This window comes from Rana temporaria, chromosome 9, assembly GCF_905171775.1.
Source record: "Rana temporaria chromosome 9, aRanTem1.1, whole genome shotgun sequence".
Lineage (NCBI taxonomy): Eukaryota > Metazoa > Chordata > Amphibia > Anura > Ranidae > Rana > Rana temporaria.
The window spans coordinates 10169928-10187427 of record NC_053497.1 but is presented as its reverse complement, the minus strand read 5'-3'; the positions used below and the strand labels follow the sequence as shown (position 1 = coordinate 10187427).

Below are 17500 nucleotides of genomic sequence, written 5' to 3'. Positions count from 1 at the left end.
GATACTTTTTTTCATGTACTCGCCGATACCGAATACCGATACTTTATTTAAAATGTGTCCCCAAATGCAGCCATGTCCCCCACATATGCAGCCATGTCCCCCCACAGATGCAGCCATGTCCCCCCCACATATGCAGCCATGTCCCCCACATATGCAGCCATGTCCCCCCCACATATGCAGCCATGTCCCCCACATATGCAGCCATGTCCCCCACAAATGCAGCCACGCCCTAATATAGCAAATCTTTGATTTCTTAGTTCAGGTCCACTTTATCAGAACCCAAGTTAGAGAGGTGTGCGGCGTCATTACCTTTATCTGAGCATGGGCCCACCTGACAACCAACTTCTTCGACAACGCCATCTTCCCATTGAGACGCTGGATGGCTTTTTCTGCTTCCTGTTCAAAGCAAAAAAAAAAAAAAGAACAATGACTCCGATATATATTTATTTATTAAAACCGATATGAAGTCTTGATCAGAAAAGTAAAAGGGTCACCCCCCCCCCCCCCCATGTGTGGGCCTACAGTGGGAAAAAAAAAAAGTCTACACGACCATTCCCCCCCCCCCCAAACATTATTATTATTCTTTTTTTTCAGACACCCTATAACAGTGATGGAGAACCTCGGCACCCCAGATGTTTTGGAACTACATTTCCCCATGATCCTCATGAACTCTGCAGTGTAGTGGAGCATCATGGAAAATGTAGTTCCAAAACATCTGGGGGGGGCCGAGGTTCTCCATCACTGGTCTAGAGAATAAAATGGCGGTTGTTGCAAAACTTTATGTCAGGGTTCGTCAAACCCCCGGGCGCCAGGACTAGAATTAGCGACCTGGCGCGGCACAGCTGGGGGTATCCTGTGTCTCCGTGTGCCCCCCACCGCGTGATCGCGTCGGGCCGCGGCTTTGCGGCCTTCTGCAGGCCTATGCTTCCTTCTGTGATCTGGCGCCATCTTGTGGTGGCCGTTGGTATGACAAGACAAACAGAAATGCTAATGGATCTTCCCCTGTCTGTTTTCACTGCCATCTCATTCCCTCTAATTAGAACCCCAAAACATTATGGCCTGGATTCAAAAGGACTTACGCCGACGTATCTACTGATACGCCACGTAAGTCCGCGGATGCGCCGTCGTATCTATGCGATTGATTCTGCAAAGGAGATACGCCTGAATTTCGGCTCCATCCGACCGACGTAAGTCTCCTACGCCGTTGTATCTTGGGTGCATATTTACTCTGGCCGCAAGGGGCGCTTCCATTGATTTATGCGTCGAATATGTAAATGACCTGGATACGCCGATTCACGAACGTACTTACGCCTGTCGCAGTAAGCTACGCTGTTTATGTAAGGCGTACGTCCGGCTATAAGATAAAGCACCAAATAGCAGGTGTAAGTCATGTAGGGTATGGACGTCGGAACAGCCGTCGGATTTTACGTCGTTTGCGCAAGTAGTACGTGAATGGGGCTGGGCGTAGGTTACGTTCACGTCGTAGGCATTGAGCCGTCGTATCTTAGGGAGTATATGCGACGTGATTCTGAGCATGCGCGCGCATGCGCCGTTCGTTCGGCCATTTATTTACATGGGGTCACGCTTCATTGTAATACAACACGCCCACTACCTGCCTACTTTGAATTAGGCGGGCTTACGCGCCCCATTTACGATGCGCCGCCATAACTTAGGGAGCAAGTGCTCTGTGAATACTGTTCTTGCCTCTGTTACATTGGCGTAGCGCATATGAGCTGCGCTACGCCTGCACAGAGATACGCCGCTCTACCTGAATCCGGCTATATATATTTTTTTTTTAGTCTAACACCCTAGAGTAGGGGGTCTCCAAACTGTGGCCCTTTGCTAGCCTTTATCCGGCCCTTGGAGCACCATTTCTCCCACTGACACCAACAATGGGGCCCCATTTCTCCCACTGACACCAACAATGGGGCCCCATTCCTCCCACTGACACCAACAATGGGGCCCCATTTCTCCCACTGACACCAACAATGGGGCCCCATTTCTCCCACTGACACCAACAATGGGGCACTATTTCTTTTACCGATACCAATAACGGGATACAATTTCTCCTACTAATAAGGGCACGGCACTACTCCTCCTCCTCCTCCTCCTATTGACCACCAACCCTGAGGCCATATTTATTCTTACTGATGCTGGGCCTGTGACATTTTCTGCCCCTGCTGGCCACAATTCGAACCCTCCTAAAGTCTGAAGGACAATAAACTGGCCCTTTGTTAGAAAAGTATGGGAGACCCCTGCCCTAGAGAATAAAATGGTGATCGTTGCAATACTTTTTGTCGCACCGTATTTACGCAGCGGTCTTACAAGCGCACTTTTTTTGGGAAAAAATACACTTTTCTTTTTAATTAAAAAAATAAAAAAGACACAAGTAAAGTTAGCCCAATTCATTTTTATATTGTGAAAGATAATGTTACGCCAAGTAAATTGATACCCAACATGTCACGCTTCAAAATTGCCCCCGCTCGTGGAATGGCGACAAACTTTCACCCTTTAAAATCTCCATAGGCAACGTTTAACCAGTTCCCGACCCCCGCATGTACATATACGTCCACAATATGGCACGTACAGGCACATGGGCGTACAGGTACGTCCTCGCCTATTAGCGGGTGGGGGGTCCGATCGGGACCCCCCCCGCTACATGCGGAGGTCGGGTCCGCTCGGGGAGCGATCCGGGACCACGGCGCGGCTATTTGTTTATAGCCGCTCCGTCGCGATCGCTCCCCGGAGCTGAAGAACGAGGAGAGCCGTGTGTAAACACGGCTTCCCCGTGCTTCACTGTTTCGGCGCATCGATCGCGTCATTCCCTTTATAGGGAAGACACGATCGATGACGTCATTCCTACAGCCACACCCCCCTACAGTTGTAAACACACACTAGGTGCACCCTAACTCCTACAGCGCCCCCTGTGGTTAACTCCCAAACTGCAACTGTCATTTTCACAATAAAGAATGCAATTTAAATGCATTTTTTGCTGTGAAAATGACAATGGTCCCAAAAATGTGTCAAAATTGTCCGAAGTGTCCGCCATAATGTCGCAGTCACGAAAAAAATCGCTGATCGCCGCCATTAGTAGTAAAAAAAAAAAAATTAATAAAAATGCAATAAAACTATCCCCTATTTTGTAAACGCTATAAATTTTGCGCAAACCAATCGATAAACGCTTATTGCGATTTTTTTTACTAAAAATAGGTAGAAGAATACGTATCGGCTTAAACTGAGGAAAAAAAATGTTTTTATATATGTTTTTGGGGGATATTTATTACAGCAAAAAGTAAAAAATATTGCATTTTTTTCAAAATTGTCGCTCTATTTTTTTTATAGCGCAAAAAATAAAAACCGCAGAGGTGATCAAATACCACCAAAAGAAAGCTCTATTTGTGGGGAAAAAAGGACGCCAATTTTGTTTGGGAGCCACGTCGCACGACCGCGCAATTGTCTGTTAAAGCGACACAGTCCCGAACTGTAAAAACCCCTTGGGTCTTTAAGCAGCAATATGGTCCGGGGCTTAAGTGGTTAAAAAAAAAATCTACAGGTTGCATGTTTTGAGTTGCAGAGGAGGTCTAGGGCTAGAATTATTGCTCTCGCTCTACCAAATCGCGGCGATACCTCACATGTGTGGTTTGAACACCGTTTTCATATGCGGGCGCTGCTCACGTATGCGTTCGCTTATGCGCACGAGCTCAGAGGGACGGGGCGCGTTTCTGGCTCCTAACTTTTTTAGCTGGCTCCTAGATTCCAAGCAAATTTGTCAAGCCCTGCTTTATGGCATAACGTACCGTATTTTCCGGCGTAGAAGACGACTTTTGGCATGTAAAAAAAATGCCTTAAAACTCAGGGGTCATCTTACACGCCGGGTACCTGAGGTGTGTTCAGGCTGCGGGCATCCATTATTCAAAAGCCGCGCTCCTCCATGCTGTTCCGTGATAGGCAGAACACTCATTTCCCCAGCAGAGCCTCTGTTTTAGTGTTCCGCCTATCACGGATGCCTTCTCATCCACGGTCTCGGACGAGAGGACACCCGTGATAGGCGGAACACTGAACAGAGGCTCTTCTGGGAAAATGAGTGTTCCGCCTATCACGGAACAGCATGGAGGAGGAGGCGCGGCTTTTGAATAATGGACGCCCACAGCCTGACAACTACAAACAGGAGAAGGTAGGGAGATTGTGACAGTGAGGTCGGCAATGGCACAGTGGGGCAGCATGTGGAATGGCGCAGTGGGGCAGCATGTGGAATGGCACAGTGGGGCAGCATGTGGAATGGCACAGTGGGGCAGCATGTGGAATGGCACAGTGGGGCAGCATGTGGAATGGCACAGTGGGGCAGCATGTGGAATGGCACAGTGGGGCAGCATGTGGAATGGCACAGTGGGGCAGCATGTGGAATGGCACAGTGGGGCAGCATGTGGAATGGCACAGCGGGGCAGCATGTGGAATGGCACAGCGGGGCAGCATGTGGAATGGCACAGCGGGGCAGCATGTGGAATGGCACAGCGGGGCAGCATGTGGAATGGCACAGCGGGGCAGCATGTGGAATGGCACAGCGGGGCAGCATGTGGAATGGCACAGCGGGGCAGCATGTGGAATGGCACAGCGGGGCAGCATGTGGAATGGGGCAGCATGTGGAATGGCACAGCGGGGCAGCATGTGGAATGGCACAGCGAGGCATGTGTAATGGCACAGCGAGGCATGTGTAATGGCACAGCGAGGCATGTGTAATGGCACAGCGGGGCATGTGTAATGGCACAGCGGGGCATGTGTAATGGCACAGCGGGGCATGTGTAATGGCACAGCGGGGCATGTGGAATGGCACAGCGGGGCATGTGGAATGGCACAGCGAGGCAGCATGTGGAATGGCACAGCGGGGCAGCATGTGGAATGGCACAGCGGGGCAGCATGTGGAATGGCACAGCGGGGCAGCATGTGGAATGGCACAGCGGGGCAGCATGTGGAATGGCACAGCGGGGCAGCATGTGGAATGGCACAGCGGGGCAGCATGTGGAATGGCACAGCGAGGCATGTGTAATGGCACAGCGGGGCATGTGTAATGGCACAGCGGGGCATGTGTAATGGCACAGCGGGGCATGTGTAATGGCACAGCGGGGCATGTGTAATGGCACAGCGAGGCATGTGGAATGGCACAGCGGGGCAGCATGTGGAATGGCACAGCGGGGCAGCATGTGGAATGGCACAGCGGGGCAGCATGTGGAATGGCACAGCGGGGCAGCATGTGGAATGGCACAGCGGGGCAGCATGTGGAATGGCACAGCGGGGCAGCATGTGGAATGGCACAGCGGGGCAGCATGTGGAATGGCACAGCGAGGCAGCATGTGGAATGGCACAGCGAGGCAGCATGTGGAATGGCACAGCGAGGCAGCATGTGGAATGGCACAGCGAGGCAGCATGTGGAATGGCGTAATGGGGCAGCATGTGGAATGGCACAGCGGGGCAGCATGTGGAATGGCACAGCGGGGCAGCATGTGGAATGGCACAGCGGGGCAGCATGTGGAATGGCACAGCGGGGGCAGCATGTGGAATGGCACAGCGAGGCATGTGGAATGGCACAGTGAGATTTGAGAAAAGCTGGAAAAAGCCTGTTCCTGTCAGACTAGTAGGAAGGGGGTCGTCTTATACGGCGAGTATATCCCAAAACCATCATTTTAGCTGGAAAATTAGGGGGTCTTCTTATACGCCGGAAAATACGGTATTTGTGCAGCCATCTTACAAGCGCGCTTTTTTTTTTTTTTTTTTTTAATAACCACTTGGCGTCCGCGCTATATCCGAATGACGGCTACAGCGTGGACCCCAAATGCCGGGAGGACGTCAATAGAGGCGTCCCATCCTTCGCGTGCTGTAAACACCCCAGTTACTGAGACTCGTGTGATCAAAAATCCGGTTCCGTCCCCTTACCATGTGATTAGCTGTCAGCCAATGACAGCTGATCACGTGATGTAAACAAAAAACGGTAATCTTTTTTTTCTCCTCATGCCGATCACCGGCTTATGTGAAAGGGACATCGGTCCCGAAGAGGAAGGAGGCATATCTGCCTCCTCTGTGCCCACAATTCCCACCTGAAAGTGCCCACAAGTGCCACCTAGCAGTGCTGCCTAACAGTGCGCATCACTGCCACCTATCAATGCCACTTCTCAGTGCCCACCAGTGCCACCTATCAATGCCCTTCAGTGCCACCCATCAGTGCAACCTCTCAGTGCCCACCAGTGCCGCCTTATCAGCGTCCATCAAATAAAAGAGAAAAAATGACCCGTTCGCAAAATTTTATAACAAAAATATATATAAAAAAAAAAAAAATTGATTTTGTATTTTACATTTTTTTTTTAACAAAAAATAAAAAACCGCCCAGGTGATCAAATACCACCAAAAGAAAGCTCCATTTGTGGGAAAAAAAATAAATTGGGTACAGCATTGGATGACCGCGCAATTGTCATTCAAAGAGCGACAGCGCTGAAAGCTGAAAATTGGTCTGGGCACGGTCACGGAGCACGCACCCACAATGTCGCGATTTTAATGCGACGTAATAAAAATACGTTGATTTGCGCAGCCCGTGCCATTCTGCCGACGTATATCGGCGAGAGCCGGTCGGCAAGTGGTTAACCACTTATCTACCGCCCGCCGTCAAATGACGGCGGGAAGCAGACCCCATTGATCTGGGTGGACGTCATATGACGGTGCGCCCTTTTAAGCCACTCCCGCCGCGTCCCGATGCGCGTGCCTGGCAGCCGCAATGGCCGCCGGGCAATTGCGATTGCCCAGTAACTGAGCAGGACTGTGGATCTCTGTGTGTAAACACGCCGATCCACGTCCTGTCAGGGAGAGAGGAGACCGATGGTGTGTCCCTTGTACATAGGGACACACCATCGGTCACCTCCCCCAGTCACTCCCTTCCCCCCACAGTTAGAAACACTCATTAGGGATTACATTAACCCCTTCCACGCCCCCTAGTGTTAACCCCTTCCCTGCCAGTCACATTTATACAGTAATCAGTGCATATTTATAGCACGGATCGCTGTATAAATGTGAATGGTCCAAAAAAAAAAGTGTCCGTCGCAATATCGCAGTCACGATAAAAATCGCTGATCGCCACCATTACTAGTAAAAAAATAAATCCTATAAAATGATCCCCTATTTTGTAGACCCTATAACTTTTGCGCAAACCAAACCCTTATTGCGATTTTTTTTTTACCAAAAATATGTAGAAAAATACGTTTCGGCCTAAACTGAGAAAAAATTTGAATAAAATAAAAAAAATGGATGTTTATTATAGCAAAAAGTAAAAAATAGTTTTTTTTTTTTTCCAAACTTGTCGCTCTTCTTTTGTTTATAGCGCAATAAATAAAAACCGCAGGAGGTGATCAAATAACATAAAAATAAATCTCTATTTGTGGGAAGAAAATTAAAAAAAATGTAGTTTGGGTGCAGCGATGTATGACCGTTCAATTGTGATTCAAAGTGTGACAGCGCTGAAAGCTGAAAAATGGCCTGGGCAGGAAGGGGGTGAAAATGCCAGGTAGGCAAGTGGTTAAAATGCAAATGAATTTATAAAACTTTTTTGAATGAGTTTTGTTTTTCTGGATATTTTCTGTTATTCTTGTCTCTCTTACTGCTAAAATAAACCGATCATTAAAATTATAGAGTGATCATTTCTTTGTCAGAGGGCAAACGTACAAAATCAGCATGGGGGGGGGGGGAATACTTTTTCCCCCTCACTGCAAATTAGAGATAGAGATTATATATATATATATATATATATATACACACACACACACACAAAAGTAGTGAGTGTACAGCTTGTATAACAGTGTAAAATTTGCTGTCTCCTCAAAATAACTCAACACACAGCCATTAATGTCGAAACCGCTGGCAACAAAAGTGAGTACACCCCTAAGTGAAAATGTCCAAATTGGGACCAGAGTGTCAATATTTTGTGTGGCCGCCATTATTTTCCAGCACTGCCTTAACCACTCTTGGGCATGGAGGTCACCAGAGCTTCACAGGTCGTCACTGGAGTCCTCTTCCCCTCCTCCATGATGACATCACAGAGCTGGTGGATGTTGGAGACCTTGCGCTCCTCCACCTTCCGTTTGAGGATCCCCCACAGATGATCAATAGGGTTTAGGTCTGGAGACATGCTTGGCCAGTCCATCACCTTTACCCTCAGCTTCTTTGGCAAGGCAGTGGTGGTCTTGGAAGTGTGTTTATGTGTGTTAAGTGTGTTATCATGTTGGAATACTACTCTGCGGTCCAGTCTCTGAAGGGAGGAGATCATGCTCTGCTTCAGTATGTCACAGTACATGTCGGCATTCATGGTTCCCTCAATGATCTGTAGCTCCCCAGTGCCGGCAGCACTCGTGCAGCCCCAGACCCTGACACTCCCACCACCATGCCTGACTGTAGGCAAAACACACTTGTCTTTGTCCTCCTCACCTGGCCCCTCCCCCCCACACACGCCTGACACCATCTGACACAAAATACATGCTTGGTCTCATCAGACCACAGAACATGGTTCCAGTAATCCGTGTCCTTAGTCTGCTTGTCTTCAGAATTTTTGGACTTTCTTGTGCATCATCTTTAGAAGAGGCTTCCTTCTGGGATGACAGCCATGCAGACCAATTTGATGCAGTGTGCGGCGTATGGTCTGAGCACTGATAGGCTGACCCCTCCACCCCTTCAACCTCTGCAGCAATGCTGGCAGCACTCATACGTCTATTTGCCAAAGACAACCTCTGGATATGACGCTGAGCACGTGACCTCAACTTCTTTGGTGGACCATGGCGAGGCCTGTTCTGAGGGGAACCCGTCCTGTTATACCGCTGGATGGTCTTGGCCACCGTGCTGCAGCTCAGTTTCAGGGTCTTGGCAATCTTCTTATATCCTCGGCCATCTTTATGTAGAGACACAATTCTTTTTTCAGATCCTCAGAGAGTTCTTTGCCATGAGGCGCCATGTTGTCCTTCCAGTGACCAGTATGAGAGAGTGAGAGTGATAACACCAAATTTAACACACCTGCTCCCCATTCACACCTGAGACCTTGTAACACTAACGAGTCACATGACACCGGGGGGGGGGGGGGGGATGGCTAATTGGGCCCCAATTTGGACATTTTCACTTAGGGGTGTACTCACTTTTGTTGCCAGCGGTTTAGACATTAATGGCTGTGTGTTGAGTTATTTTGAGGGGACGGCAAATGTACACTGTTATACAAGCTGTACACTCACTACACAACATTGTAGATACAAAGGGGCAGATCCACGTATATCGGCGCATTTTTGCGTTGGGCGTAGCGTATCCAAGATACACTACGCCGCCGTAACTTACTTTTTTTTTTAACAAGTTACGCCGACGTAAGTGCAAATGTGCGCCAGACCCACAAACAGAGATGCGCCTAAAACCAGGCTACACCCCGCCGACGTAGCTTGCTTACGCCGGCGTAGAGTGGGCGCACATTTAGGCTGGACGCATGGTGCCGCTCCCATTGATTATCCATTCAAACATGCAAATGAGGGAAATACAGCGATTCACAAACCTGCGTGTGCCCGGCGCAGGCTACGAGAGGTGCGGGCAAGCTGTACGTCCGGCGTAAAGTTATTCCCCATAAAGGAGGTGCAACCCAGCAGCAGACATGCACAGGTCAGCACCAGGGAACACATGCCGGCGTATTTTACGTTGGACGTGTGTCTGGCTGGGCGTAGGTTACGTTCACGCAGTGATCCGGCGCAGTTTAGGCAGTTGTTCCGACGTGGTTGTGAGCAGGCGCAGGGGGGATGTGTCCACATCTCGGCCCATGCGCAGTTCGTGATACGTATTTGTCTGGCGCTCGGCCTATCATTTGCATGGGGTCACGCCTCATTTGCATGGGTCACGCCCACTTCCACCTATGCCGGCGTACGCCTTCGAATCCCACGCCACGCTGGCGCAGCGTTGGGAGCACTGGCTTGCTGAATGCAATGCTTGCCTCTCTGCGCTGCGTTGGCGTAGCGTACATTGGTTACTCTACGGCGGCGTAATGTGCGCCTTGCTCTCTGTGAATTTGGGCCAAAGCGTCATTTCTTCAGTGTTGTCACATGAAAAGATACAAGAAAATATTTACAAAGATGTGAGGGGTGTACTTACTATTGTGAGATACAGTAATTTTTAAATATATATATATATATTCAGGTAGATAGGACTAAAGTTACGGCGGCGTAGCTTAGCGTGTTTAGGCTACGCCGCCGTAAGTTAGCTAGGCAAGTACATGATTCTCAATGTACTTGCCTGCTAATATACGGCGGCGTAGCCTAAAGCGGGCGGGCGTAAGGGCAACAAATTCAAATGTGTTGGAGGGGGGCGTGTTTTATGGTAATGAGGCTGGACCTCATGTTTTTTACTTTTTTTCTTAACTGCACATGCGCCGGGCGCCTACATTTCCCAGTGTGCATTGCGGCTAAGTACGCCGCACGGGCCTATTGATTTCGACGTGCACGTAAACGACGTAAATCCCGATTCGCGGACGACTTACGCAAACAACGTAAAAAATTTGACTCTCGCGGCGGGAACGGCGGCCATACTTTAACATTGTTATTCCACCTAATAGATGGAATAACTTTAGGCCTGCTAATGCCTTACGGAAACGGCGTAAATCGACTGCGGCGACCGGGCGTACGTTCGTGAATCGGCGTATCAACTCATTTACATATTCTACGCCGAACACAATGGAAGCGCCATCTAGCGGCCATCCAAAATATTGCAATCTAAGATAGGACGACTTGCGCCGTCCTATCTTAGATATGTTTAAGCGTATCTCTGTTTGAGCATACACTTAAACATACGTCGGCGTAGATTCTGAGTTAGGTCGGCGTATCTACTGATAAATCGGCCTAACTCTACCTATTAATGTTTGGGCCAAGTAGATTTTCAAAACAAAAATTCAGATTTTAGGTAGGAGAGAAATATCAGAACTGGTCTGGGTGACAAGTGGTTAAGACGGATATTAGTTACACAGCATGTGGGGAAGAAAATTGTAATAAAAATAAAAAAAAACAGAAGAGGATTGTAGAAACTTACCAGTTTAGTCTCAAAGTTCACAAAGCAGTACCCCCGGGGCTGACCTTCTAGGGGGCCGGACTTGTGAAACAGGAAATCAAACTGCTTCACGTTCCCGAACTTCTGCAGGAGATTTAACAGATGGTACCTAAAAAGAATAAACAATGAAAAAATTCAACATTTCTAAACTGAAAAAAAAAAAAAAAAACAACAATTTTACGTTCAAACATTTGACTATCAAAAAAAAATAAAAAAAAAAAAAAAAAAAAAAGAAGAATATGGCATGTCATGGCAAAATAAAAACATACAGCACATATCTCCATGTTTTGAAAGTACCTGCACAAAATAAATAAATGAATAAAATAATAATAAAAAATAAATATAAAAATGTAATACCTGTCGATCTGCCAGAATTGAATTTTGTTGTCTGGTGTAAGCCCTGCTCAGCTGTCTTTTGCTAAACTACCTAAGGCTGCATTCACACCTGAGCGTTTTGTCGCCTGAAGCGCGACGCTCAAATACGCTAGAGGGGAAAAAATACATTATTCCCTATGGAGATGGTTCACATCTCCACGCCGAACGCCTGAAGCTCAAACAAGTTCCGGACCCTTTTTTGTCGCGCGTATCGGGCGGTTTGGTCGTTTTTGAGCGTTTCCATTTCCCATAGAAAGTAATGGAAACGCTCGATTCAAGCGAATAGCGCGACAACGAGCGTTTGCTACGGGCGTTTCGTCGCTTTAATCAATAGAACTTGTCGCCCATGCAGAAGATTAAAAAAATCTACCAACATAGCAACAAGTGATGAAAAGATGATCATTTTTCCTATTGGCTAAAATAAAAAACGTCAAGTACAAACACGTCGGACGACGCTGTATGCAAACGCGCAAATAAGCATAAAAACGACCGAACGACCAACGCTCAGGTGTGAATGCAGCCTAAAGGCATTTTCCACTTTTTGCAAAAAACAAACACACACACCACAAAACAATTTATAAATCACACCCAAACTACAAAAAAAAAACAAAAACAAAGGGTGCTCTTGCACGCCATTTCTTAAGCCCCCTCCCCTGAGTCCATATGGAGGTGTGGACCATCAGTTATGGAGCAGAAGGAAGAAACCAATGAGGTCGCTGCACTACTGCTCCATTGGGGCGTTAGGCCCCTCTCGTACGGGGCGGACTCTGTTTAGATCAGCAAGGGGGTTCTGTATGCCGATCCCTTGCTCTATGGGCAGCTAGGACTCCTCCGTCTGATTACACCCAACTGACCCTCCGATCCCCCCCTAGAGGAAAGGGGCAGATCCTCTTCCTTTTGATTTAAAAAAAAAAAAAAGGGAAAGAAACAGCAAAAATGGACCCCACTAAACAAAAAAAAATATCATAATATGTAAAACTAAATATACGATGCTTACATTACAGCCCCCTTTACATCAAAGCCCCCCTTTACCTCACATTCCCCTTTACAGAGCATTCCCCTTTATATCACAGCCCCCTATACAGTACAGAGCATTCCCCTTTTCATTACAGCCCCCGCTTTACATTTGAGGAATGCACTGTAAAAGGGGCACTGTGATATAAAGGGTTATGAACTGTAAAGGGGGGCTGTCACAGCGCCCCCCCCCCTCCTTTACATCACAGCGCCCCCCTCCTTTACATCACAGCGCCCCCTTCCTTTACATCACAGCGCCCCCTTCCTTTACATCACAGCGCCCCCCTCCTTTACATCACAGCGCCCCCCTCCCTTTACATCACAGCGCCCCCTTCCTTTACATCACAGCGCCCCCCTCCTTTACATCACAGCGCCCCCCCTCCCTTTACATCACAGCGCCCCCCCTCCTTTACATTACATCACAGCCCTTTACATCACAGCGCCCCCCTCCCTTTACATCACAGCGCCCCCCTCCTTTACATCACAGCGCCCCCTTCCTTTACATCACAGCGCCCCCTTCCTTTACATCACAGCGCCCCCCTCCTTTACATCACAGCGCCCCCCTCCCTTTACATCACAGCGCCCCCCTCCTTTACATCACAGCGCCCCCCTCCCTTTACATCACAGCGCCCCCCCTCCTTTACATTACATCACAGCCCTTTACATCACAGCGCCCCCCTCCCTTTACATCACAGCGCCCCCCTCCCTTTACATCACAGCGCCCCCCCTCCCTTTACATCACAGCGCCCCCCCTTCCTTTACATCACAGCGCCCCCCCTTCCTTTACATCACAGCGCCCCCCTCCCTTTACATCACAGCGCCCCCCCCTTCCTTTACATCACAGCGCCCCCCCTTCCTTTACATCACAGCGCCCCCCCTTCCTTTACATCACAGCGCCCCCCCTCCTTTACATCACAGCGCCCCCCTCCCTTTACATCACAGCGCCCCCCTTCCTTTACATCACAGCGCCCCCCCTTCCTTTACATCACAGCGCCCCCCCTCCTTTACATCACAGCGCCCCCCTCCTTTACATCACAGCGCCCCCCCCTCCTTTACATCACAGCGCCCCCCCTCCTTTACATCACAGCGCCCCCCCTCCTTTACATCACAGCGCCCCCCCTCCTTTACATCACAGCGCCCCCCCTCCTTTACATCACAGCGCCCCCCTCCTTTACATCACAGCGCCCCCCTCCTTTACATCACAGCGCCCCCCTCCTTTACACCACAGCGCCCCCCTCCTTTACACCACAGCGCCCCTCCTGATGCCCCCCTCCTTTACATGACAGCGCCCCCCTCCCTTTACATGACAGCGCCCCCCTCCCTTTACATCACAGCGCCCCCCTCCCTTTACATCACAGCGCCCCCCTCCCTTTACATCACAGCGCCCCCCTCCCTTTACATCACAGCGCCCCCCCCCCTTTACATCACAGCGCCCCCCTCCCTTTACATCACAGCGCCCCCCTCCCTTTACATCACAGCGCCCCCCTCCCTTTACATCACAGCGCCCCCCCTCCTTTACATCACAGCGCCCCCCCTCCTTTACATCACAGCGCCCCCCCCTCCTTTACATCACAGCGCCCCCCCTCCTTTACATCACAGCGCCCCCCCTCCTTTACATCACAGCGCCCCCCCTCCTTTACATGACAGCGCCCCCCTCCTTTACATCACAGCGCCCCCCTCCCTTTACATCACAGCGCCCCCCTGCAGTCATGGTCCCCACCTTCTTTTCCTACTCTCACTATCACCGCCCTGCTGATAGGATGACACCCGTCAGTGGTGTGGGAGACCCGGGGAGAAGACACAGACTGTGCTCACCGCTCACCTCCCCCCTGCTGTGCGGCCCCTGGTTACTAACAGGCCACAGACTGGTACTGGGGGGGGGGGGGGGGGTTGGGGCCCTCTGCCCTCATATACAAGGGCTGTAAGAGCGCAGATTTGGTTATTTCTACAAAGAATCTCTTACTCTGTGATTTTAGGGTCCAAGTTTCCGATCCACAGCCGATGTCCATCCTGCAGGGAGCCCTCAGAGAGGATCGAAGCGTTCTCCAGCGGCAACCTCTTCAAGTCTTCCTCCATCGATTCTTCCTAATAGAAATACATAAAGATTGTCAGCCTTTTACTCCAATGTCTGTCCTCACATTGTGTCATCTACAACAGCAACAACTTTATATTAAAGCATAACTGGTGACCACGTGCCATCCAACCTAAATGATCATGTTTTGGTTTACTCAGCGGGGGTTCAGCAGAGCTGGGGGTTACTACTCAGCGGAGGATCGGCAGAGCTGGGGGTTACTACTCAGCGGGGGTTCAGCAGAGCTGGGGGTTACTACTCAGCGGAGGATCGGCAGAGCTGGGGGTTACTGCTCAGCGGGGGATCAGCAGAGCACGGAGTTACTACTCAGCAGGGGGATCAGCAGAGCACGGAGTTACTACTCAGCAGGGGGATCAGCAGAGCACGGAGTTACTACTCAGCAGGGGGATCAGCAGAGCACGGAGTTACTACTCAGCAGGGGGATCAGCAGAGCACGGAGTTACTGCTCAGCGGGGGTTCAGCAGAGCTGGGGGTTACTACTCAGCGGAAGATCGGCAGAGCACGGAGTTACTACTCAGCGGAGGATCAGCAGAGCACGGAGTTACTACTCAGCGGAGGATCAGCAGAGCACGGAGTTACTACTCAGCGGAGGATCAGCAGAGCACGGAGTTACTACTCAGCGGAGGATCGGCAGAGCATGGAGGTACTACTCAGCGGGGGATCAGCAGAGCACGGAGTTACTACTCAGCAGAGGACCAGCAGAGCACGGAGTTTTTACTCAGCGGGGGTGCAGCAGAACTGGGGGTTACTACTGAAAATGGAGTGCAACAGAACCCGGGGGTTACTACTTAGTGGCAAATCAGGAGAGCTGGGGGTTACTACTGACCGGGGGGGGGGGGGTCAGCAGAGCTGGGGGATCAGTGTAGGAAAAACTAGAAGATGTCACACGTGGTGCACAGCTTAGGAGCAGTATATTGGGAGGGGAGTGGGGACCAGAGAGAGAGAGAGGGGAGGATCAGCAGAGTTGGGGGTTACTGAGTGTGGGGGGGGCAGTATATTGGGAGGGGAGTGGGGACCAGAGAGAGAGGGGAGGATCAGCAGAGTTGGGGGTTACGGAGTGTGGGGGGGGGGGGGCAACAGAGCTGTGGGTTACTAAACGGGGGATCAGGAGAGCTGGGAGACCAGTGTAGGCAAAACTAGAAGTTGTCGCACGTGGTGCGCTGTGTGGGAGCAATATATCGAGAGGTGAGTGGGGACCAGAGAGAGAGAGGAGGATCAGCAGAGCTGGGGGTTACTAAATGGGGGGGGGGGGGTCAGCAGAGCTGGGGGACCAGTGTAGGAAAAACTAGAAGAAGATGTGGTGCACAGCTTGGGAACAATATATTGGGAGGTGAGTGGGGACCAGCGAGAGAGAGGGGGAGGATCAGCAGAGCTGGGGGACCAGTGTAGGAAAAACTAGAATATGTCACAAGTGGTGCGCGGCGTGGGAGCAAAAGATCGGGAGGTGAGTGGGGACCAGAGAGAGAGGAGGATCAGCAGAGCTGACAGTTACTACTGAGTGGGGTGGGTTAGCAGAGCTGGGGGTTACTACTTAGTGGGGAATCCGCAGAGCTGGGGGACTGGAGCAGGAGAAACTGGAAAGATGTCGCATGTGATGCACAGCATGGGAGCAATATAGCAGGAGGTGAGCGGGGGCAAGAGAGAGAGGAAGATCAGAAAAGCAGAGGATCAGCAGAGCTGGGGGTTACTATTCAATAGGGGTTCAACAGAGCTGGGGGTACTGCTGAGCAAGGGGGTCAGCAGAGCAGAGGGTTACTATTCAATAGGGGTGCAGCAGATCTGGGGGTACTGCTGAGCAAGGGGGTCACTATTCAATAGGGGTGCAGCAGAGCTGGGGGGTACTGCTGAGCAAGGGGGTCAGCAGAGCTGGGGGTTACTATTCAATAGGGGTGCAACAGAGCTGGGGATACTGCTGAGCAAGGGGGTCAGCAGAGCTGGGGGTTACTATTAAATAGGGGTGCAGCAGAGCTGGGGGTACTGCTGAGCAAGGGGGTCACTATTCAATAGGGGTGCAGCAGATCTGGGGGTACTGCTGGGCAAGGGGGTCAGCAGAGCTGGGGTTTACTATTCAATAGGGATGCAACAGAGCTGGGGGTACTGCTGGACAAGGTGGTCAGCAGAGCTGGGGGGTTACTATTCAATAGGGGTGCAGCAGAGCTGGGGGGTACTGCTGAGCAAGGGGGTCAGCAGAGCTGGGGGTACTGCTGGACAAGGTGGTCAGCAGAGCTGGGGGGTTACTATTCAATAGGGGTGCAGCAGAGCTGGTGGTACTGCTGAGCAAGGGGGTCAGCAGAGCTGGGGGTTACTATTCAATAGGGGTGCAGCAGATCTGGGGGTACTGCTGAGCAAGGGGGTTACTATTCAATAGGGGTGCAGCAGAGCTGGGGGTACTGCTGAGCAAGGGGGTCAGCAGAGCTGGGGGGTTACTACTCAGTGTGGGATCAGCGGAGCTGTGGGATCTGCCGAGTGTGTGGGGGGGGGGAATAGTGAGCTGGGGGGTTTACTGGGACCCTTTTAATACAAATAAAAATCCTGAAGAAGTGTTGCGGCTCCGCGCTCATCCAGCCTCTGGAGTCTCAGAGAGCCCAGGAGGGTGAAACGCGTTGGCGGGGGAGCCGCATGCAATGTCCATTGTCAATAAAGCTGTGTGAACAACCTGACGCAGCTCTTCTTCCATTGCCATCACTGAGCAGGCTGCTCTCATGTCTGATGACAGGTCCTCTTTGTTGGAATGTTCCCTGCACAGTGTAGATGAAGATCTGTCCGGCGATGACCGCGCCCCCCCCCCCCCCCCCCGCGCCCCGGGACGGGTGATTAGCGGCGGAGGGCTGCGATTGGTTGGAGACGGATTGTGTGAGCGGAGCATACAAGGTGAGTCCAGTTCTGTTCTGCTGGAAATTGATATTTATAATCAGATTACATGAA

General features: G+C 50.7%; 1 protein-coding gene across 1 annotated transcript in view; it reads right to left on the bottom strand.

Annotated features, from left to right (window-relative positions):
• The window catches only part of RBM18 (RNA binding motif protein 18), a 30428-nt gene that overhangs the window by 10656 nt on the left and 2272 nt on the right, over positions 1–17500 (bottom strand). Inside the window, exons 2-4 of the mRNA XM_040322762.1 lie at positions 14447–14568; positions 11077–11203; positions 310–396 (exon numbers count right to left, since the gene is read on the bottom strand). Of these exons, the coding sequence (XP_040178696.1) occupies positions 310–396; positions 11077–11203; positions 14447–14559 (327 nt within the window). The 5' untranslated portion in view covers positions 14560–14568. The remainder of the gene's footprint in view (positions 1–309; positions 397–11076; positions 11204–14446; positions 14569–17500) is intronic.